At 37.3% G+C, this 26,097-nt stretch overlaps 1 protein-coding gene across 1 annotated transcript; it reads left to right on the plus strand.

Moving 5' to 3' along the window:
• Nucleotides 1-879: 879 nt before the first annotated feature.
• On the plus strand, nucleotides 880-3,769 carry LOC107807605 (protein indeterminate-domain 14-like). Its single transcript, XM_016632025.2, has 3 exons — nucleotides 880-1,239; nucleotides 1,612-2,011; nucleotides 2,862-3,769. Exons 1-3 carry the CDS (start codon nucleotides 1,119-1,121, stop codon nucleotides 3,529-3,531), a joined length of 1,191 nt encoding a protein of 396 aa, XP_016487511.1. The 5' UTR covers nucleotides 880-1,118; the 3' UTR covers nucleotides 3,532-3,769.
• Nucleotides 3,770-26,097: the final 22,328 nt, after the last annotated feature.

Genomic DNA, 26,097 nt, shown 5'->3' on the forward strand with positions numbered 1-26,097 from the left:
GCTGGGATATCTTACATATGACATTCATATTTGTGATTACAGGTTGTTAAAACTCCAGGTGGAGAAGCTGGTGGTTAGGCATAATATTAGGCAAAAAAATGAAGTGGCTCGTCTTTTGGCTAAGGAAGCTTCCTAGCAGTCCTACACAAATAAGTTAGCTTATTTGTAGTTTCACGTTCATTACTCGCGTCCAGACTATTGGCGGATAGAGAAGGAGCACATTTTTGAACTTATTCGAATAGCATTTGTACTAAATTGGCAATCAAAATACCTTAAAAATAACTAGGGATGATAATATTAATATAAGTATTCCCGTTTTACTAAAAAAAAATCCCAAATTGAAACTCCATAAAGGAGCAATTCCTTTTAAAGATGCAGGTATACAATTGATACTTTGTTAACAAAGCTGCTAATCGTGCATTTTCCACCATCTTTCACAAAAGCTGCTACAGAGCTTAATCATGTTTACTTTGAGGGGTCATTAAAAGGGGAAAACTTTGGTCAATGGAAATTCTTTTTTAAACCACTTTCAAGTTTCACCTTTCACTTTTTAGAAAAGTAGAGGGATAAAGGCCACGTGAGGAAGACGTGAGATCACGTGTAACTCATACTAGTTACTCTAAAGGGCCAAAGCCAAGCATATTTATTCATGCAAATTACATTGTGTCATGAATAATGACTCTTTGTTTTCTTATGTGAGGGATGTTCTTTTGATTCTCTGTCTGATTGTGGGCTCAAAGTTTCAAGTAAAGAAGCAAAAGTAATTGGTTCAGCTTAAGGCTAAAACCCCACTTCACGTTCTCTCTTTCATCACTGTTTCAACCTTTTATATAGAAACTACAAGTCATATATATATAGTAGTAGTAAAAGAAGAAAAGATGAGGAAGACTAGCTTCAACCTTACCTGCTCAAGGTGGAGAATCAATGAAAACCTAGCAAGAAAGTTGATAGAAAAAGCTTAAAAGCTAAAAAAAGAAAGCTGATTTTTCTCAAAAAGAGAGTGCTACCCACCTTCCTAAAAAGCCCCACCCCAATCCCCCCATTTGAGAAAGCTGTACAAGTAGGGTACCAGTGTCTCAGTATTCATCTTTTCTCTTTGATCTACAAGATTTTATACCATGTTGGACAATTCTTGTTCTTCACCCGTTGGTCCTTCTTCCTCTTCTGAAGCTTTCAATAATTCTGCAGAAAATTCTGGGGTTTCTAATAGAAGGAAAAGACGACCTGCTGGTACTCCAGGTAAATAATCCTTCAACTTCTCTTCTTTTCCTTCTTTCTTTTTATTTCTCGAAGGGTAACAGTCTCTATTGGAAACAGTCTTTTTACCTTCAAGGTAAGGTCTGTGTAAACACTATTCTCTCCAAATTCCATTATGTGGGATTACACTTGTTGTTGTTGCTTGTTGTAATAAGCAAGTCTAGTGGTTTGGTCGAAAAATTATACCGTGCAAATAAGGTAAACTGAGTTTTCTTGTTTATGTATAAACTGTTAATCCCCTTAACATAAGAAAAATTTCTTGTGTAGTGAAAAAGGGTAGGTGTGACATTGTATTTTTTCAAACCCTCATATCAATTTCTGGCTCGGCGACTGACACTATGTTAATTATCATAGATCCAGATGCAGAAGTGGTTTCGCTTTCACCCAAGACTCTGTTGGAATCAGATAGGTATATATGTGAGATCTGTAACCAAGGTTTTCAAAGGGACCAAAACCTTCAGATGCACAGGAGAAGGCACAAGGTGCCATGGAAGTTAGTGAAGAGAGAGACACCACAAGTTAAGAAAAGAGTATTTGTATGTCCTGAGCCTACTTGTTTGCACCATGATCCATGTCATGCTCTTGGAGATCTTGTTGGTATAAAGAAACATTTCAGGAGAAAACACAGTAATAATAAACAATGGATTTGTGAGAAATGTTCTAAAGCTTATGCTGTTCAGTCTGATTACAAAGCACATCTCAAGACTTGTGGTACTAGAGGCCATTCTTGTGACTGTGGCCGCGTATTTTCCAGGTATAATACCAACATTCTGTTTTTTAATTTATTATATTTATTGCATTTCTGAACATCTTGTGAGTTTCATGAAACTAGAGCAAAGTTCTAGATATTCCTTAGGCTGTCATATTTCAGAGTTCCAAGATTCTTTTAACCTATGTTGAAGAATCCGAAATACACTCAATAACATAGCATTCGTATTATGGACCTTGTGGCTTTCATGGAAATCTTTAACCATATGTTTTACAAAGTCTTGAACTTCTCTTGAGTTTTGTCATAATCCTTGTGGAGAAGAGGTAGACAAACATACATTCCTTAATTTACAATTTCCAAAAGCATATGACTATACCTAATAATAACTAGCAGCCAATGGAAGTGATACATAGGTCAGGGGTTCACTATTTCCCATAAATACTTCAATTTTTTTAAAAAGAAAATTAAATATTCATTGTTAAGAACACAATGTGCATCTTTCTTTGTGCTACGTATTAATTGACTTTCACATTCTTATTCAATTTAATATTAGTATGACTAACAAAATCATGTCTGCAAATAGTTTTTTTTGTTCAAGATTTTGTCCCTTCTGCTTTGTTTTTGCTTTTCTTAGGTAACCCTACAAGAAGTAGCCTCTTTTGTTTTTATCTTGGCCAGTAACTACCCCTAGCTAGCTAGCTAGCTTTGTGCAAAGATCAAGATACCAAATTATTGATGGTTTCTTCTGGCTCACAAGCTAATTAATTAATCCTTATCTTTTTTGGTCAAAAAGATTGTTATACTATTACTCATATTAATTAAAATGCATCATAACAAAATACGAGAAAAACAAGTCTTGACACTAATATTAATCCTTGTCATTTTGACCTTGCAGGGTGGAGAGTTTTATTGAGCACCAAGATAGTTGTACTGTAAGGAGAAGTAGTAGTACTAGGCCAGATTTGCAACCATTGCAAGCTGGTTGTTCATCAAGAACTGCTTCAAGCACTAGCCCTTCAAGTGATACAAATTTCAGCAGCATTGCCCCTAATTTACCAAGATTAACAATAATGCCTTTGCCTAATAATTCTGATCAGCACAATGAATTCCCTAGTAGTAATAATAATGATCAGCAGCATAATTTGGAACTTCGCCTATTACCATCTTCAATTGCATGTCCATCAAGAACTAATGATCATGAAAATCAAGCACCCCATTTGAAATTGTCAATTGGATCATCTACTAGAGTGGTGTCAAAAGATCATAAGGAACTGAATTTGGCTATGGCTGAAAAGGCTTATGCTGAGGAAGCAAGAAGACAAGCAAAGAGACAAATTGAATTTGCTGAGTTGGAATTTGCTAATGCAAAGAGAATCAGACAACAAGCACAAGCTGAAATTGAAAGAGCTCAAAATTTGAAAGAGGAAGCTACAAAGAGAATAAGCTCTTCAATATTGGAAATCACTTGTCATGCTTGCAAGAATAAGTTTCAAGCAACTGATGAGTCTTCTCCAGCTATGAGTTACATGTCTTCTGCAACAACAGAAGCTGAAGGAGAGCATTAATTAATGAGAAAAATAGCAATGTGTTGGTTAGGCCTTACTTTTTGTTGGTGTATCTGTGTTCGCTGTCTTTCTCATGTGGAGTAAAATGTAGGTTTCTACTTATTTTCTTCTTTTATAAAGAAGATTATCAGTATGTGTTTCTTTTTGAATAAGACTCCTTGAATCATTCATTCAAACACTTTTGAAGCAATAAGGGTATGATATATACAATATGAACAGTAGGGCGTGGCATCTTATAGCACTTTACTCCTAACTTATATGGTAGATTTTACATTATGTGGTAGTAGGTAATGAAGGTTTATGTTTCATGTTGCTAAACTGGATGATGTTTTCTTTGTAGTAGTAGTAGCAGTGTACAGCCTTGGAATACAATTGGTAAAACAATGATGTAAAAGTTTTAAGAGCCTGTTTGGTCATGAAAATTTCACTTTTTTCGAAATCAGTATTTGGCCATAAAATTTTCAACTTTCATTTGAATATGAATTTTAAAATGTTTCAAAAATTTAAAAAACTCCAAAAAACTGTTTTTCAAAATTTTCACTCAGATCACTCAAAAAAATTCAAAAACAACCCAAAATTATATTTATATTCAAACACAACTCTAATTATCAATTATTATTTTCACTTAAAAAAGAAAAATTCAATTTTTTCCGGAATTTTACAATCCTTATGTCCAAACACCCACTTAATTGCTCTTTTCTTTTTCTTTTCTTGGTTGAAACTTTTTGAATGAAACGACGTACGAAAAATGACTTTTAGCTCTTTAGATTGGCAGCAGTGATAACCATATCTGCAACAGGATATATACTTTTGGAAACATGACGTTCATTTTGTATTTTCCCAGTTTCAACTAGAAACTTTGCCTTCACAGGTTTTGAAAGGTTAAAATAGCAAAACCAAGTGCTATTAAGTTGGTGATGGACACTAGAATAGGCTATGTTTTTCTGTTGCGAACCTTGTACAACTTTGTAACGAGCAAATAAAATCTATCGTAGCATCCACTTCACGTAATTTTTCTGAATTTATACAGAAAGCCAACAAGCTAAGATATTAATGTTTCATAAGGTTATCAGTAGGCAGCTTTTCCTTCGAAGCACCTAGTTCTAACTTCTATACACTAACATTTTAAAAGATAATTACACAATTAAGTCGTTTAGAAGGTTCTTACCGGTAAATATATATAATAAAGAGTCAATTGATATCACAGTCTAAACTACTATGACAGCGTAAAAGATCTTTAAGCGATCAGTATATATAACTTAAATATAAATCCGCTTCTAAAAAGCTTTTAATAATAGTAAATTAATTCATTTCTTCCATTTTTCCCTCTTCTGTTATCCATTGACCATTGTCCACCCTAGGAAAAGTAAACAATGTAAAAAGAAAAAAGAGGACAACTATATTTTGTTAAGCTCTTTGATCGTGATCATAATTGAAGTTGAAAAGTCAAGTTGGATAACTTTGAGAATCATACTTTCAGCTGATGGTCTAACTTTAATTTTGTTATTTAATCATGTGTTAGGCTCGTTTGGTTTGAACAAGAAAGACATGATAGATATTATCACATAACAGTATTGTAGGATGCATGATGAACACGGTAGGACCAATAGCCACCCCTGCCTTAATCAAACCTGTTAGATCTACATATGGGGGGTTTGGGTAAGGGCTGGTGGTGACAATGTTTACCTAATTCCTTATCTATCATTGGAATGAGGTTCATGTCTTATACATACTCTAAATATTCTGAACTAATATTTTTTGTTTTCATGTGATTGTAGCCCGTCATGGGCAGCTCAAGCATATATGTATTCTAAAGCCTAAATTTAATGTGATGTTTAAATTTTTTTAGAAGGTTATAATAGATATGTTTATTTGGAATCTATTCTTTTAGCTTATTGAGATGTAATTATTGAGATTTTTTTTTAAAATCGATTTCTTCCTACAATTCCTTTTTAATTGATAATATAGCCAACTCATTTAATTTTTCTTGAAATATTTTTTATTATAGCAAAATTTTATTAATTTAATTTTGAAAATTTTGTTTCCGCTGAAGCAACTGTAATAGGAACTGTTAACATTATTTTGTAAGCAATACAAATATTTGAAAAAGAATCAAGAGTATAATGTATGTAGTATCTCCTACTTGTACTATTTTTCTTGTCAAATTACTTCTGATTCACACATTAAAAAAATTATTCATACTACCCATTTTTAAGTAAGTCAAAAAATTACTTTATTTACATATCTAAAAAGATTTATTTCCTTTTATATGAAAAAGTCTATTTTTATACTAGAAGTGCTAAATTTTACTTAATTTAATTACTATAAACCTATTATCTCTTAAAATTGAGGCCCCCCAAATTTGGGGGCCTAAGGCTATCACGGCCCAAAATTCCTCCGAAGGAGTCGTGATAGAACATAGTCTCCTAAAGTAAGTAAACCTAACACATACTGAAATGATAATAGATTCTACTAAACATCTATTGAACATGAACCAGAAAATTTCTAAATAAACCAATAGTCTCAACATGATACAATATCCCAAAACCGGTAGTACAAGTCATAAGCCCTTTCTAAGAGTAATTATACATTATGAATACATCACTGTTCTAGATTAATAGGAAATAATGGAAATAAATACAATAGAAGGTGACTTCGGAGCCTGCGAACGTCCAACAGATGTACATTGAAGTCTCTAGTCGCACAAGCATGAATATCAAAACCAACTCGATCTGAAGTACTTGGTTCTGCACAAAAATGTGCAAGAAGTGTAGCATGAGTACACCACAGTGGTACCCAGTAAGTATCAAGCCTAACCTTGGTAGAGTAGTGACGAGGCCAGGTCAAGACACCTACTGAACATATAAACCTGTGTAAAATATGACATAAAGCTAACAAGGAAGGAATATCAATGTAACACCAATAGCAGGAATAATTCAGATTAGAAATGGCAGTAAAGACAAGGGGGACACGAACGGCAATGAGAAATAACAAAAGAATTAAGCGGCAATATAGTGGGGTACGGGTGTAGTATAAATGTGCTCAAGTAGGAAAACGATGCCAACTCAACCAATCAAATTATTTATAATATACAGTATCAACAGTCCCACTTCTCGTAATCTCATATCATAAATCACAACTTGTCATGACCCTAAAACCGACCCGGTCGTGATGGCGCCTATCGTGAAACTAGGTCAGCCGACACAACTCCCGAATTAACCATTTAATCAATAACAATCATTTTTAAGCCTTTAATTAATCAGATATCTCAAAATGTAAGTCTAAATAAATAGTGCAGAATAAATACACAAGCCCGACATCGGGGTGTCACAAGTCATGAACATCTACTAAGGTCTGAATACAATGAAGAGACTAAAGATGTACTAAATACAGTCCAAGAAAGACAAGAGGGAGAAAAGTAGTGCTGCGAACGTCGGGCAGATACATTGCTAACCCCAATGACTCTGCCACTGAGCAATAAACACCCGCTACCGAGTTCAGAAATACCTAAATCTGCACACAAGGTGCAGGGAGTAATGTGAGTATGCCAACTCAGTAAGTAATAAAAGTAAATGAAAGCTGAGCAGTAAGAAAATACGTAAACGACGTCAAAACGCTATAACAAATATAGGATATTTCCAACACAATACAGAAATTATTTACTTCGTAAATCATGCTCAGTTTCAGTAAAGCCTTTTAAAATAATTTTTAATAGTTTCAAACGAGTGATAAAGCAGTGAGTAAACATGATATAAATGTAAACAACTCCTCGGGCAAAACATGCACCATAAACCGCCCCTTGGACATAATATCAATAGAACCAGCCCCTCGGGCTACCTCACAGTCACTCGTAACCAGCCCCTCGGGCATAACATAGATCAAGAACATCCCCTCAGGTAACAATACGAAACAACAACAACAACAACAGCCCATCGGGCTACATCATGTTACTCGCACTGGGTACCCACGCTCACTAGGGGTGTACAGACTCCGGGAGAGGCCCCTTACGATCCAAGCGCCATAACAAGCCATCTCGTGGCATAATCAAACAGGCACTCATCCTTATAACAAGCTGCCTCGTGGCGTACCAAATCAGGCCCTAGGCCTCAAAATCATGAATCAGTACAATATCGTTGTGGCGTGCATCCCGATCCCATAATAACCCCACAGCACAGTCCCTCGGCCTTACTTAGTCAGAAATCTCTCAAGCTACTCAGGCAACAGTAAAACATGATGCTCAGCCCAACATATCATTTAAAATAGCAGAACGGAGTAAATTTTGCTGAATTATGAAAACAGTAGAATACAACAAGACTTAATACAAATATGAAGTCAAAATAATGAGGAATAGTAGTAAAAAATCTCCTAACAGTCCAAAATAGTTGGCACGAGGCCCAAATATGTCTTTCAGCCCAAAACATGATAATACTTTCCAAAACACATTGATATCAAATAGTTTTCAGTCAAATACACAGTTAAATAGTCATACGGGACGGACTAAGTCACAATCCCTAACGGTGCACGGCCCCATGATTCCTTTGCCTCTCAACTCGATCTCTAAATGCTTCAAATCTAACCAAATATAGATTTATACTATCAAAATATGCTAAGGGAATAAATCTCACTCGGAAATAACCAATTTACATCAAAAATCTCAAAATTTGCCAAACCCGACCTCCGAGCCCACGTCTCGAATTTTGATAAAAAATAACAAAACTAGAATCCTTACACTCTTACGATTTCATACATATTAAATACATCAAAATCCGACCACAAATGACCCCTCAAATCCCTAGATTTAGGTCTCCAATTTCCAAGCCCTAACTTCCAATTTGCTATTGATTTTCCCATATATTTCAAGCTTACAACCTTAAAAATCATCATAACAACGAGTTTAGGGACCAAGGACCTTACCTTTAAGAAACATTCTTAAATTCCCCCCTTCAATTAGCTCTCCAAAGCTTTCTCCTGAATGAAATATAGTGAAAACCCACTAAAAATCGCGAAGGGTAAAATTTATATCTTCTGACCCAACAAAACTGCACCTGCGGTTAAATGGTCATACCTGCGGACCCGCACGCGCACCTGCGAAATTCACTTAAAACTCCAAGGCCGCATCTGCGCAAAGAAATCCGCACCCACGCAGTTGCAGGTGCGACCAGGACCTCGTTTCTGCGATCCCAATCTGCCCCTCTCCTAGCCGCTTCTTCAGCTACAAAATCTACTTCTACTAGACTGCACCTTCGGTCCCTTAGCTGCAGGTGCGGTTATGACAGCAACAAAAATCTTTAGCTGCCAAACCCAAGTGAAAATCACCCGTTATCCACCCAAAATCACCCCGAGGGCCCCGGGACCTCAACCAAAAGCACGAACAAGTCATATACCACTATCCAAACTTATGGCAATCTTCAAAACACCTCAAACCACATCGAATCAACCAAATAGCATCAGATTCAAGCCTAAGGTTCCAAGAATCTTCTGAATTTCGCTTTTGATCAAACAATCTACCAAACCTCGTCCGAATGACCTGAAATTTTGCACACACGTCACATTTGACACAACGAACCTATTAAAACTTTCGGAATTCCATTCCAACCTCTATATCAAAATCTCCCCTATCAACCGGAAAACACAAGAATTCCAATTTCGCCAATTCAAGCCTAAATCTACTCCAAACCTCCAAAACGCATTCCGATCGTGCACCTAAGTCTCAAATCACCTAACGGAGCTACCTAGATCATAAAAATTCAAATCCGAGATCATATGCTAACAAGTCAAAACTTGGTCAAACTTTTCCAATTTTAAGCTTCAAACTGAGAACTGTTCTTCCAACTCCTTCCAATTACTCTTAAAACCAAAACTGTCGATTTACATAAGTCATAATACATCACACGGGGCTAGTCATGCCCGAGAACTGGCGAGCAAATTGCAAAAGCTCTAAATGACCAGTCGGGTCGTTACACAACTTCAAATCCTTTAACACACATGGCACCTTGTGCCCACATTTTCCATATTCTCACTTTGCACGGCAAAATCCACGTGCTACCCGGTATATAATATTCGTGAGTAATGTTAATTGGGATTAAGAGATTTTATTTATGCATCGTAAAGTAAAATTACAGTTTCCGAACCAAGTAGGAAATCAATAAGAAAAATGAGTATATTCTAGAAATTATTTTGGGTGAAAAAAATAAAATTTTCAAATAAAATACAATATCGGATAAGCTTCTAAATTTAATATAGAATTTATTAAATTGAAACATATTAACAATTCATTTTTAAGTAAAGTAAAAATATCAAACAGGATAAGGAGATTAAGTTGAGAAATCAATTAAAGTAAAATATGACAACTATTATAAATAGTAAGGTACCGAATAAAACAACGCGTTTTAATTTAAAGGTCACAAAAGATAAGCATATTATTAATTCTTTTATTTAAAATCACTATATTCCTAAAACCTCAGCAGGATATGAGTAATGACTCAACGTAGTAAATTCATCTTGAAAATCAATTCACCAAAATAATAGTATTAGAAAAAGAATTCAGGAAATGATGGAAAGGCAATAAATCAATGACAACAACTCAATCCACTGAAGTCAGTGAAAGATTAAAAATACAAATTCTCAGAGTCGTACAGAAAAACCAAAGATACAATATCACAGAGAATACAAAACACATAAACTGTTGCAATGCGCAACTGTCACGATCCTAAACTCGGACCCGATCGTGATGGCGCCTCTCGTGAAGACAAGGCCAGTCGACACACTCCCAATTTATGTTTAAGCAATTAAATAATAAAAGCTAAGTCTTAAACATGATAATAATAATCCCAAAATAAGGTGAATACTACAGTTGCGGAAAAGACATAGCCCGGCATCGGGGTGTCACCAGTCATGAGCATCTATCATAAAGCTACAAGTCTAAAAGAGACTACACAACTATTTCACAACTAAAACAGAAGAAAATAAGATAGAGGGAGAAGCACTGGGCTACGAACGCCGGGCAGCTACCTAGTGAATCTCCGAAATCAACTAGAAGCGGTCTCAACCCTCGTAAGCAGGACCTGAAGTGCCTGAATCTGCAAACGGGGTGCATGGAGTAAAGTGAGTACTCTAACTCAGTGAGTAATAATAATAAATGCAGACTGTGTAATAAGAAATCATGTAAAGGCACATCAACAAGCTATAAAGAAGCAGTAAAAGCCAGTAAAAGCAAAGGAACGGTGAAAACATGTAAAGTCACCTTAGTTCAGTTTAAGCTTCTTAAAATGCCTTTTTAACAGTTAATCAAGTAAATGACAGGCAATTAGAAAAGATAAACACATAAAGAACCGCCCCTCGGTCACAATACCAATAGAATCTGCCCCTCGGGTAACAAATGGAACACACCAGCCCCTCGGGCTATATCTCAAATCACAATAGGTACCCGCGCTCACTGGGGGTGTGCAGACTCCTGGAGGGGCCCCTTACAGCCCAAGAAAAATATCAAGCCATCCCGTGGCATCATCAAAAGGCTCTCGGCCTCATATCAACAAACCACCTCATGGCGTACAATCTCAGGCCCTCGACCTCACAATCATAATCAGTGTATCCTCACAACACAGGCCCTCGTCCTTACTCATTCAGAATTTCATGAGCCATTCGGGTAACAGTAAAACAAGATGCTCCACCAAAATTATCATTTAATTTATTAAAACAGAGTAGACATGGTTGAGTTATGAAAATAGTAGAATATAGCATGAATGAGTACAAGTATAAAGTCAAAACAGTGAGGAAATATCAGTAAAAATCCCCTAAGGGTCCAAATAGTTGGCACAAGGCCCAAATATGGCATTCAACCCAAAACATGATGATAGCAAATAGTAACAGCGGACGACCCCACGCTCGTCATCTAGCATGTGTGTCACCTCAATATAGCACAATGATGTGCAATCCGGGGTTTCATACCCTCAGGACAACATTTACAATCATTACTCACCTCGATCCGGTCCAAACTCTAGCCCGCGATGCCTTTGACCTCTCGAATCGACTTCCGGATACTCCAAATCTAACCAAAATCAGTACATAACCATTAAAATACGCTGAGGGAACAAAATCCACTCAAAAATATCCAATTTGCATCAAAAATCCCGAAATTGCTCAAATCCGGCCCCGGGCCCACATCTTGGAATCCAATAAAAATCACATCAATAGAATCCTCATCCTCTCACGAGTCTACCCATATCAAATTCATTAAAATCCGACCTTAATTGTCCATTCAAATCCCCAAAAGAATTCTCAAACTTTTCTTCCATTTTTCTCCAATTTCCACTCCAATTTCTCAAATTGAATGATGAAATTCAAGACTAAATCATGGAGTTAAACCAAATATGAGTGAAGAATACTTACCTCTATTGCTCCACTGAAAATCCCTTCAAATTTCACCTTCTCCCGAGCTCTCCAATGGCTTTTATGATATTGGACTTAAACCCTCAATTTTAAAATAAACTGTCTGCCTAGATATTTCTTCATCGCGAACGCGGCATATCCCTCGCGTTCGCGAAGAGCACAGCTTCACTGACCGGAATTCCTTCTACGCGAACGTGAGAACCCTCTCGCTAACACGATGTACAACCGACTCAACATTTCGCGAACGAGACCCCTACTACGTGAACGTGTAGAACAAATACATTGGGGTCACAACTATTTCACTTCCTCTACGCTAACACGGCACTACCTTCGCGAACGCAATGACCACAGACCTCAGCCCTTCGCAAACGCAGGACATCCATCGCGAATGCGAAGGTCAAAAACCTGCAACACTGAACTAAAGAAATCTTCAACTTTCAAAACAAGAATTTGATCCGTTTAACCACCCAAACTCACTCGGGGCCCTCGAGACCTCTACCAAACATGCCAACATATCCCATAACCTCATTCAAACTTGTTCCAACCTTAGGAACCCTCAAAACAACATCGAAAAACCAAAATCACATCGGATTCAAGCCTAAGACTTCCAAGAACTTCCAAATTCTGCTTTCGATCAAAAGGTCTACCAAACCTCGTTCGAATGACCTGAAACTTTGCACACACGTCACAAATGACACAACAGACATACTCTAACTTCCGGAATTCCATTCCAAACCCTATATCAAAATCTCACCTATCAACCGGAAAAGGCCAAAATTTCAATTTCGCCAATTCAAGCCTAAATTTACTCCGGACCTCCAAAACACATTTCGATCACGCTCCTAAGTACCAAATCACCTAACGGAGCTAACCAAATCCTAAAAATTTCGATCTGAGATCATATACCAACAAATCAAATCTTGGTCAAACTTTTCAAATTTTAAGCTTCAAACTGAGAACTGTTGCTTCAAAATTCATTCTGGTTACCCTGAAAACCAAAACCGACGATTTACCTAAGTCATAATACATCACTCGGGGCTAGCCATGCCCGAGAACTGGCGAGTAAAGTGCAAAACCTCAAAACGACTAGTCAGGTCATTACATCCTCCCCCACTTAAACATACGTTCGTCCTCGAACGTGCCCAGAGTTGTTCCAAAAGCCAACCAATCGCTGAATAACCTTACCATGCACATACCCAGGGGTGATCCCATGTCACCCTATCTCATATAGGTCTGATAACACAATGTAACTGAAATTTCACAATCCAACCTAGCCCATAAACATTAGAACCATATTTCCACCTCTGAAATCATCAACAAGATCAGAACCTCACATTTATACTCTGAATAAGCCCGAACAACCTGTAACAAACCATACCTGCGACCTCAGGTGCAATTACATGATATGCCATATAACTCGAACACTTGTCGTGATAACTTCTAATCACAGCAGCTACACACAATAACAGAATACCGATAGTAAACCTCTTATTAACTAAGGCCTCATTCCAACAGTTCTGTATACTGCCAGAGATAAATGAAACACGTAGAATGTCATAACCATTCCTCAGATCAACCATTCGTGAAGCCACCTTCGGCAAGGACCATAACAAACTTCTAAGCCGAACATCGATATTATCCTTCCAACACGCTAAAACTGAATCCATTTGTATTCATTCAAGCTCCCAACGATCACATCTAATCCAACACAACTACTCTGGTGACATGACACATCAATACCATCTAAAGCCACATCTCGTGCAATCCGCAGACCGATAAGCAACAATTCGAACGTACTCAAATCATGAAGAATGACTCAACTGAGAGAGCCATACCACAAGCTCACCAATACCACCACAACATAATGCTGGGAACCCATCACATGCCATAGAACTAGAACACACAAATCTATCCCGAAAGGTTATACCTCTATATAACTTCACTGCAATACACGACCCTATCCAAACACTGGTCCACATGAAACACCTCAAGTCACTATGCTCAAAATCGACAACCACACACAATTTGATGTCCATAACCAAAGCAAATCATGGCGAAGCAATTGACATAAAATCACACAACCCAAAAGGACACAACCGATGCGCCATCTGCTGAGCAATACCCAATACTCCTCCCGCTCGAATTCCGCTGAGAGACAAAATAACACCGCACTATATGTGCCTATAACCAACAAATCCCAATGCCTAGCAACATGGAAAGGTAACTCATAGATCTCCTGAGACTACTAATAAGCTCAATAAAAATCGAATCAACATATCACTTAACAATACAACTCGGAGCCAACGAAGTCGACTCAAGTTAGAACACGCATCCATATTGGCATGCCAATGAACCCCTTATTAAGGAAACCATGAAGCAGTTCCTTCAGCTCTTTTAACTCTGTCGGTGCCATACAATACGGTGTTTGACACCAAATCAATATCGAAATAAACAACCTTGTCTGGTGACATGCCCGGCCACAAGAAACACATCTGAAAAGTCCCTCACCACTGGAGCTGAATCAATGGTAGGAGTCTCTGCACTGACATTCATCATGAAGGCCCAAATAAGAAATACAATCCTTCCCAGCCATCTGTTGGGTCTTCAAAACATAAAACCACCCTACTAAGAACATAATCTGTCGAACCTCGCCACTCAACCCGTGGCATTCCCGGCATAGTCGACATTGCCGTCTTAGTGCAATAGTCCAGAATAACACGATACGGAGACAATCAGTCTATGCCCAATATCACACCCAAAACCTAGCATACCAAGCAACAAGGATCCACTCGGGTCTCCAAACCTCCCAATAGTTACCACCCAAGACCGATGTACGCGGTTCACAACCACGACCTAACCTGTCTATGAGAACTCCCAGTCTTCAAATACATATAGCACACGGGTCACCATATCTGATCCCAATTCCACCTGAATATGCAACACACCTCTAATACTCAACATCCATGAGAGGTACTCCTATAATTCCTTTCTGCCACTAAGCAAACTCGAATATCAGTGGTCGATCCAACAAGATAGTGCCACAATAATAATGAAGTATCATCAACTCCATCACATTGCCCTTTCTCTGAAACGTATACCCTCGTCAAGTCACACCAATTTGTAATACCATTTCCTTAATCATCTGAAGTTGTCCATGCTACTTAAGAATTTATGACCTTCCTTCCAAAACTGACTCGTGACCTTACACATGCAAATCTCAATCCTGCACAACATACTGCATACACCATACCATCCTAGGATAAACATGAGAGCTTCATATCCCTTTTGAGCCACAAGTAACTACGTACTCAACTAGCCAAAAACTTTCCATTGATCCCATCTAGAAGGAAATCACTATACATCCCATGCTTCCCACACTCGTAGAAAATACACATCTCTAACCGTGATTGAAACCATCAAGAACTCCCCGAATTCCACTTGCACAAAACTAAACCGTCAGGACTGAATCCTTCTAACTCAACCAAGCTACGCAGGTCACTAAAACCCAAGAGCATTGCCGCGAAACACCCGCAGAAACTTATTACCTCGTAAGCATCCAAAGAACTATTCATATCCTCACCATGCCGATCCGGCCTACTACCAAGCTATCCCATATATCCAAGTTCCTTCTGATCTACCTTCAACTTGATACTTCTTCTTGTTATAACACCACAGTTCCTCAACCTAGACTCACCACACGGGACTCAAGCATAAAACCACACCGTCTAAGGCTCATAAGCCATTGAAAACTCTCTTTAATATTCCCAAAAGCACCGCATTCAAAATACCTACCCTGAAAAGACTTCTTGCAAATCTGAAACCATTACCTTCCTAACACTGATATATAGAATCCCATAATTGATATAGAAATGACACAAGTCTTGACACCCTCCAATGCAAACCTTAGTTTCTAGCCAAATTATACACTTGAAAATTTCCAATTTTTACATGTGAAATCTTGAACTCATTAGGATCATTCTCAAGAGTCATCCACTCTACTCAAACCTTAATTAGACTGATCAAATGAACCGAATAACCTGCGCCTCATTAGCACTCCGATACCGCAGGGTGTAACCTCACCTACAACCAAGCAACTTCCTGTTCTATGCACCACACATCCCTTACCAATAACCACTCAAAACATTCTATGATTCTCATACACCTATGAAACATAATATAACCTTTGTCAAAATTTTCCTTTACTCGAGCCATCCCTCGGTCTCAATCTCCGTAAGCCAAAACTAATTCACCAGCACGCCTCAAACTGGAACCAACATAGCACATAACCGTGCAATAAACTAATCAATAGCAGACTCTCCCACTTGGCTCGAAGCCATAGATCAAAACACACATAATAACTCATAATGCATATACTTTATTGCTGCCATAATACTGTAGTGAGATTAGACTCAATCCTTCATAAGCTCGTGAAACACAGACCATCTAGTACTTTAAATCTTCTGCAAATCTCGCATTCACTCTCGCAACAGTTAAGCCCACTTTATTAAGCAACCCAAATTAAAAATTACAACAAATAAATTTCACTAGTAAAAGAGATCTCCTAACAAACAACATAAGGATCACACAAGCTTCAGAACACTCCGCAGGAGATAACCCACCTGCTTCGCCTCAAATCAACATCTCTTTATACCCTTTCACCGTCATAGACATTACACGGTCACTTGATTTTCCTGAGTCTGAACTCATATTGCAACATGGAATTTACTTCACTCCCCAACCAGAAAACATGAAAAGATTCTTTACGCAATACACCTCGCAATCATATCATACTCATCACATAGCTACCCAGGCATCACTCCCACTAACAGGGACACTACCGGACATACAAATCCACAAGCATGTACTCACACAATCAACGCCTCAGTGCTCAAGATGTAGGAAAAACCCCGTCTCAAGTCCTCCAGACTGGCCCAACATCCACACACAGAGATCATGTATCACCCCTCGATCAGGGAATCACAAGCCATCGATGCACATCTGATACTGAGCGCTCATGCACGCATATGAACACATGGAATAAATTCAAAGGGTTACATTCCAAGCTAAATCAAGGAAGCATGATAAGAATTCAAGAATGTGATTTTTTTTTCGTAAATGTTCTACAGCCTCTCGAGGATAAGTACAGATGTCTCCGTACCGATACGCGAGACTCTACTAAACCTGCTCATGACTCATGAGACCTATGTAACCTAGGCTCTGATACTAAATTGTCACAACCCTAAACCCTGACCCGGTGGTGATGACGCCTCTCATGAAGACAAGGCCAGTCGACACACTCCCAATTTATTTTTTAAACAATTAAATAATATAAACTATGTCTTAAACATGATAATAATAATCACAAAATAAGGTGAATACTACAGTTGCGGAATAGACATAGCCCCACATCGGGGTGTCACCAGTCATGAGCATCTATCATAAAACTACAAGTTTGAAAGAGTCTACACAACTATTACACAACTAAAATAGAAGAAAATAAGATAGAGGGAGAATCACTGGGTTGCGAATGTCGGGCAGCTACCTAGTGAATCTTCGGAATCTACTGGAAGCACTCTCAACCCTTGCAAGCAGGACCTGAAGTGCCTGAATCTGCACACAGGGTGCAGGGAGTAAAGTGAGTACTCCAATTCAATGAGTAATAATAATAAATGCAGATTGTGCAATAAGAAATCGCGTAAAGGCACATCAACAGGATATAAAGAAGCAGTAAAAGCCAGTAAAAACAATGAAACAGTAAAAACATGTAAAGTCACCTTAGTTCAGTTTAAGCTTCTTAAAATGCCTTTTTAACAGGTAATCAAGTTAATGACAGGCAGCTAGAAAAGATAAACACATAAAGAACCGCCCCTCAGGCACAATACCAATAGAATCAGCCCCTCGGGCAACACGTGGAAACACCAGTCCATCGGGCTATATCTCAAATAAAAATGGGTACTCGCGTTCACTAGGGGTGTGCAGACTCCTGGAGGGGCCAGTTATGACTCAAGCGCAATATCAAGTCAGCTCGTGGCATCATCAACAGGCTCTCGACCTCATATCAACAAGCCATCTTGTGGCATACAATCTCAGGCCCTCGGCCTCATGATCATAATCAGTGTATCCTCACAACACAAACCCTCGGCCTTACTCAGTCAGAATCTCATAAGCCACTCGGGCAACAGTAAAACATGATACGCAACCCAAATTTCATTTAAAATATCATTTAATGTACTAAAATAGAGTAGACATGGTTGAGTTATGAAAATAGTAGAATATAGCATGAGTGAGTACAAGTATAAAGTTAAAACAGTGAGGAAATATCAGTTAAATCCCCTAAGGGTCCAAATAGTTGGCACAAGGCCCAAATATGACATTCAACCCAAAATATAATGATGACAAATAGTTTTCAGTCAAATACGCGGTAAAACAGTCATTCTGGACGGACTAAGTCACAATCCCCAACGGTGCACGATCCCACGCTCATCATCTAGCATGTGCATCACCTCAATATAGCACAACCATGTGCAATCCGGGGTTTCATACCCTCAGGACAATATTTATAATCATTACTCACCTCGATCCGGTCCAAATATCTAGCCCGCGATGCCTTTGCCCTCTCGAATCGACCTCTGAATGCTCCAAATCTAACCAAAATCATTACATAACCATTAAAATATGCTAAGGGAACAAAGTTCACTCGAAAATATCTAATTTGCATCCAAAATCCCAAAATTGCTCAAACCTGGTCCCCGGGCCCACGTCTTGGAATCTGATAAAAATTACATCAATAAAATCCTTATCCTCTCATGAGTCTACCCATATCAAATTCATTAAAATCCTACCTCAATCTTCCATTCAAATCCCCAAAAGAATTTTCAAACTTTTCTTCCATTTTTTCCCAATTTCCACTCCAATTTCTCAAATTAAATGATGAAATTCAAGACTAAATCGTGGAGTTAAACCAAATATGAGTGAAGAATACTTACCTCAATTGCTCCACTGAAAATCGCTTCAAATTTCACTTTCTCCCGAGCTCTCCAATGGCTTTATAATATTGGACTTAAACCCTCGATTTTAAAATATAAATTGTCTACCCAGATATTTCTTCATCGCGAACGCGGCATATCCCTCGCGTTTGTGAAGAACACAGCTTCACTGACCGGAATTCCTACTACGCGAACGCGAGAACCCTCTCACAAAGGCGATGCACAACTGACTCAACACTTCGCGAACGCGACCCCTACTACGCGAACTCGTAGAACAAATGCATTGGGGTCGCAGCTATTCCACTTCCTCTATGCGAACATGGCACAACTTTGCGAACATGATTACCACAGACCTCAGCCCTTCGCGAATGTGGGACCACCTCCGCGAACGCGATGGCCAACTCCACTGCCTCACATCCTAACCCTTCGCATATGCGAGACATCCATCGCGAACGAGAAGGTCAAAAACCTGCATCACTGAACTAAACAAATTTGCAACTTTCAAAACAAGAATTTGATCTGTTTAACTACCCAAAACTCACCTGGGCCCCTCGGGTCCTTGACCAAATATACCAACATATCCCATAACCTCATTAAAACTTGTACCAACCTTCGGAATGGTGAAAACAGCATCAAAACACCAAAATCACATTGGATTCAAGCCTAAGAATTTCAAGAACTTCTAAATTCCTCTTTCGATCAAAAAGTCTACCAAACCTCGTCCGAATGACCTGAAACTTTGTACACACGTCACAAATGACATAACAGACCTACTCCAACTTCCATAATTCCATTATGACCCCTATATCAAAATCTCACCCATTAACCGGAAAACGCCAAAATTTCAATTTCGCCAATTCAAGCCTAAATCTACTCCGGACCTCCAAAACACATTTTGATCACTCTCCTAAGTCCCAAATCACCTAACAGATATAACCAAATCATAAAAATTCCTATCTGAGATCATATACCAACAAGTCAAATATTGGTCAAACTTTTCAAATTGTATGCTTCAAATTGAGAACTGTTTTTTCAAAATTCATTCTGGTTACCCTGAAAACTAAAACCGACGATTTACCAAAGACATAATACATCACTCGGGGTTATCCATGCCCGAGAACTGGCGAGCAAAGTGCAAAAGCTCAAAACGACCAGTCGGGTCATTATAGTAACCCGATCCCATCATTCAATACTATTAAACCTTATTCCACCATGTGAATATCAATAGTAACAAATAAATATATGTTGTGGCGTGCAACCCAATCCCACCATATAATCATAGATAGTATTATAATTCACCTTTATTTCACCATATAAATTCACCCTTATTTCACCTGTTGCGGCATGCAACCCGATCCCACCGTATCAATATCATAATATGCAACCCGATCCTACCATATAATATCAATATCATAATTCACCCTTATTTTACCTGTTGCGGCGCGCAATCTGATCCCACCGTACAATAATTTAAATCAACTGTAATAATTCAATAATTTAATTTACAAGAATCTCTAAAATCAAGGGTATGAGCACACGACAAAAAAAGCAACCACGTAAAAATTAAAGGAATACAACAAACTTTACAAAAATGACAAAATAGCTAAGGCACATGATAACTAAGGATGCAATCATAACAATTAGGACATGTAGCAGATAAGTACAGGGTCATAGAAGAAATTCAACAGTTAAGAGGTAACAATATAATAAAGAAGGCAATAACTACAACTAAGGCATATAAGGGACAAATAACGAGTAAGAGGCACACTAAGTATTAACAACGTCACATAGAGCATGTAAGAGTAGTCTAACAACAAAATATCACAGGTTATGACAATTCAATTAAAGACATGGAGAGAGAGGCTTGGCACTCTAAACTGATCAATTACCACAAATATACCATGTACCCACTCGTCACCTTGCGTACACGGTTTTCACATAGCAGGATAGCATAATTAACTGAATTCCTAAGGGGTAATTTCTTCCATACTTACCTCAAAGAAATTAGACTGATACTCAAAAAATGACTTGCTCGAGTGAAATAACCTATGGACGGCTCAAATCTAGCCAAAATAACTTCAAATCATAAATAAAACTCATAGGAAACAATTCCAGATAATAAAGCTTCAATCATTAACAAAACTAAAGAGTCAATCCCCAGGCCCATACCTTGGAACCTGATAAATTTATACAAAACCCAAACACCCATTTCGATACGAGTTTAATCATACCAAAATTATTAAATTCCGATACCAATTCGTCCCTCAGATCATCATTTTACATTTTGAAAGGTTTCTTCAAAAATCCTCATTTTTCCAACTCAAAACACTAATTATAAGATAAAAATAAAGATTGAATCATGGAATATTATAAATTCCGGGTGAAAAACACATACACTAATGTTTTGCTAGAAATTCCCACAAAGAATCGCTCAAAACCGAGCTCTATAACTCCAAAAATGTTAAAAATGGCTAACCCTCGGAATATAGTACTTTTATATTTTGCCCAAGTAATATGTGATGACCTGATAGGTCATCTTGAATTAAAACCAAATTCTGTGTTCTGAGGTCTTAAAAACCTCATTTTATCCCTATTCGATTTGCGTGCGCAGTTGAGGTGTGTTTCCGAAAAACTTTTGTGTTGAAAGTTGATAAAAATAAGAATTTTTGGTTACATCGGTCAATATTTTTTGTAAAGGGGCTCGAATTCGTGTTTTCACCATTGTGGTGGGTTCGTATCAAAATATGGGTGGACCTCAGCGTATGCCCGGAATCGGATTCGGAGGTCCCTAGCCCAAGTTATGAATTTTTGTTAAAAGTCGAAATCTGAAAAATTATTGGGTTTTAAGAAAAGTATTAATGTTTGATCTTGTTTGTATCGGATCCGTATTTTAGTTTCGGAGCTCGGTACAGGTTCAATATAATATTTGAGACATGCCTATGAAATTTGGTGAGAAATGGAGTTAGTTTGATGTGATTCGGACTTCTGGTTGTGAAAATAAAAATTTCAAAGTGTTCTTGAAAATTTCATTTGATTTGGTGTAAATTTGTAGTTCTAGGTGTTATTTTGGCAATTTGATCGTGCGAGCAAGTTCGTATGATGTTTTAAGACTTATGTGCATGTTTGGTTTTGAGCCCCCGAGGGTTGGGGTGAGCTTCGGATAGGCTACGGAGTGATTTGAACTTGCACAAATTTGCTGGTGTAACTGAGCAGGTTATAGGCCTCTGATCTCACATTTGCGAGATTAGGCATCGCAATTACTACTTCTGAGGGGTCCGCATTTGCGAGGAGAAGTTGGGCCAGCAGTGTTTGCAATTGCAAAATTTCCTTCGCATTTGTGAAGGGAGTCTGGGAATGGTGAGGATCGCGATTGCGATCAATTGGTCGCTGTGAGCACGTGATTTTTGCCTTACGAAAACTGCTCCAAAATAAAATCAAAAAATAAAATAAATTTCTTTTACTGTGTAATTTTTGAATTTGCGTAGTGTTAAATATTTGTGTTATGTCCGTAAATGTTTACTATGTCTTAATAAAAGGAAAATTAAAATAAAATACATGTTACATACATATAGGATTTAATTATGCATTTAAAAGATAATTTAAATAAAATTACAAAAAATATGCAATAGTTCTATTTTAAATATTCCACTGTGTGATTGATATTTTGTCTATGTGTTGAATAATTGTTATATAATAATTAATATATTTTTGTGAAGTTAAAATTGTTTTATAAATTAAAATTAGAAATTTAATTAGAAGTATCTTAAATAAAAATGAAAAAAAAATATACATATACATAAAAAATCGGACCTGGATTTAAATCCAGGCCCAAGCCAAATCACCCCCTTTAGCCCAATCCAGGCAGCCCAAGTCTGGTCCAGTCCAAAGCCAAGACCAAACGACGACGTTTGGCCACATTTATCAAGGACCATTGGATCAAATCCAACCAACGGACAAGATTTCATCACCCTAACCCGAGACCTTTACCCGATCCAATACCCGGTTCAACCCGTCCCCCTAACTTAAACCAAACGACACCGTTTGGTTAAGTGAATAGATCTCAGCCGTCCATCCTGCCTAATCCAACGGTCAATATCCACCCACCATTCCCCTATATAAACCCATAATCCTTACCCCGACCCCCTAACTAAACACCCCCCCTCCGCTCCTGTTCATCATCGTTCCAAACCAAATCCCTAAACCTAGCCGCCCCTATTCCCCTTCGCCTGAAACCCGGCGGCATCAACGCCGCCGGTCACCACCTTAACAACCTAGAACCCCCTGAACATCCTCTATCCAGTTATGCTAGCCACTTGGCTCGAATCTGCTTGAAGGTTCTCGAATCTTCATTTGAAGATTCGAGCCGAGTTTAGATCTAAACCAAACAACCCCTAGTTAACACCATAGTACCCCCTAGCATGCCTTGTTATGGATCTGAAGTTAGTTTGGCTCGAATCAGTTCTGAACTTCTCGAATCTTCTTTTGAAGATTCGGACCAAACAAGAACAAACTCAGATCCGTTTCAAACTAACACCAAATGACCCCTAGGCTACCCTCACCCTTGTATCATGTTTGGTTCCCTTCGAATCTTCCCGGAAATGTTCGGATTTAAGATCCAAGAACCTGAAACCCTAAAAAATTTCCAATCTTGGAATTTTTTCCGATTTCGAGTAAAGGGTTGAGGTCTAAGAGACTTTAATCGAGGTATTCTCAACTGAGAATACTTCGAATAAAGTCTGTTTGATTTCAAACAAAAATCCGAAGCCGAGTTGAGTTCGAGTCTGATTAAAATTCAGAGGTATTTTTCCATTTCTTTTGTGTATTCTACGTGTATTGTTGTCTGTATTAATAGCTTGTTAATTTTTTATATTTTTGTTTTGATTAATTCTGTCATTTCTGTTTCCTACCTATCTACTTGATCCGAATGTGATTTGTTTCTGTTGGTTGTGATTAATTACAATGTGTGATATCGACTCGATTAAGTTCGTCGATTAGTTGTATTGTGAATCTTGCTTCTGAAAATATTGACTGAGACAGCCTGTCTTGAATAGATTATTTTATTATAACCAATTAATTAGTTATTGTTAATCAGTTAGTTCTTGTTTAATAAACCAGTAAATTCAAATGTATGATGTGTATGTATTGTTTTCTGAACAGGGCATTGTCAGTATATTGACCATGACCCTGTGTGTGTTTGATCTTGGTTCAATGTTAAGTCTAGTCTGAATTGTTATGATAATTTCAGTAGTATGTTGTTATGATGTTAGTTCTGAATTCAGTGTAATATTGTTGTAATGTCAAGTTTGAATTCAAGTTTACAAAAAGTTGGTCAAATACAATTGTGTTAGGAGGTTAATAGGATTGGTTATAGCTGTAAATCAGAAAGATAATTAAGTTTATACAGATTTTAGAATCTGTTTTGCAGTAGGTTCTGATTTTTCAGTAATAACATCAGGATTTCAAGGGGGTACTATTGGGATTGAAATAATGTGATAGTGTGCTGATAATGGAATATTAATGGCTATTAGTTAAAGATACTAATGGGGAACAAGGGATAATGGGCTGCTGAAAAACAGGATAAATAGCACTTAGTTTTAAAATATTCAAAAGTAGTTTTAATGGAAAAACTTTCTGATTTTTAAAGGGATAAAGGGTCCATCCAGCATAAAAAGGGTGCAACCAGCCCTGTATAAATACAAGAGCTGGACAGACAGAGGGATGAGTTTTTTAGGAGAGTTAGAGAGACTTTAAGAGTTTTTTTAGGAGAGTTGGAGAGACTTTAAGAGATTTTAGGAGGAGATAACAGGTTTTGAAAGAAAAATCCGATTGATCAGTTTTCAAACAGAGTTTTTGAGAGCTTAGAGAGAGAAATCAGAAATAGAAATCTGAAAAATTGAGAAGAACAGAATCAGATATAGGATAGAAGGAAAGAAAGAAAATCAGAAATAAAAAAAAATTACATCAGACACTAGTATTAAGGCTGATTTTTGAAGTTAAGAGCTTTTCAGTTTTCCTTTTCTAAAGTTTTAGAATCAGACAGATTGTTCAGTTTCAAAATCTGAAACTTTTAAAGAAGTCTTGTACTGTGTTTCTAAGTTCCTTGGGCCTTGTTTTGTTGACCAAATCTGTTGAACACTGGTATATTCTGCTGAATTTGTTACTGCTGCAACTGCTGAAATTTACTCCTTCTACCTTCATTTTCAGGTACATGTCTTTAAAATTTTATGTTGGAAAGAGATTCAACATGACTAATCAATGAAGTTCGAATTGTAATTCTGTTTTCCATTTGTCCAAGTTCATCAGTAAATTTCATTTTTTGTTTCATGATAGTTAATTAGTAGTGAATTCAATTTGATAGCTATGAGTTAATTGTCTTACTTTGAAAGTTCGTATAAAATTTTGTAATAATGTTAGCCCTTCATCTCATTAGTTTAATCATATTTGAACTGTCAAGGTAGGAAATATGATATAAAGATTGGTTATTAACTAGGCCTTGTGGCGATGTTAGAATAGAGTGAAAATGTCAAAACAATATATTGTTAGTTTATTTTGATACTTGATTTAGTTATGGATGGAATGATATAAGTTGTACGTTCTTATGTGGTATGATAACAGGTATCCATAGAACCATTAGTGGATGGTGAGTTGAGTTTGTTATGGCTCATTATGATGTTAAAACGCTATGAAGGTTTCAAGACTTACAAATATGTTGCATGTAAGGCAATATTGTCAACCAATTTGTATAATAATTCTTTTCTTATCAATTTGATGCCTATTCGCCCTCATAAATAAATTAACCAAACAGTTGGGCCAATTAGATTAAAAGCAAAATATATGAGAACAATACGAAGTGCACAAGCATAAATTGCAATGCTCATATCAATGGTAATTAAAAATAGGACTTTGCACTAAATAGAAATAATAAAAGTTCTTAAAAAAAATATATTCTTCCCTTCATAAATCATTTTTAGTTTCATATACAATTCATTATTGGGCATGTAGATACATATGTTGTAGTTGTGAAGAATAGTATTAATCATGTTCTTATTCTTTATTTTAAATTTGAATAGTCTTGGATGAACATGTTATATGCGGAAATTATAGTCAACGGGCAATATTTAAAATTTGTGAATTTCTTTTAAAAGAATTTAAAGACACCCCTTGAATATGAATTTCGCAGTATTTTCATATA

This window comes from Nicotiana tabacum, chromosome 18 (genome assembly GCF_000715075.1).
Source record: "Nicotiana tabacum cultivar K326 chromosome 18, ASM71507v2, whole genome shotgun sequence".
Classification (NCBI taxonomy): Eukaryota; Viridiplantae; Streptophyta; class Magnoliopsida; order Solanales; family Solanaceae; genus Nicotiana; species Nicotiana tabacum.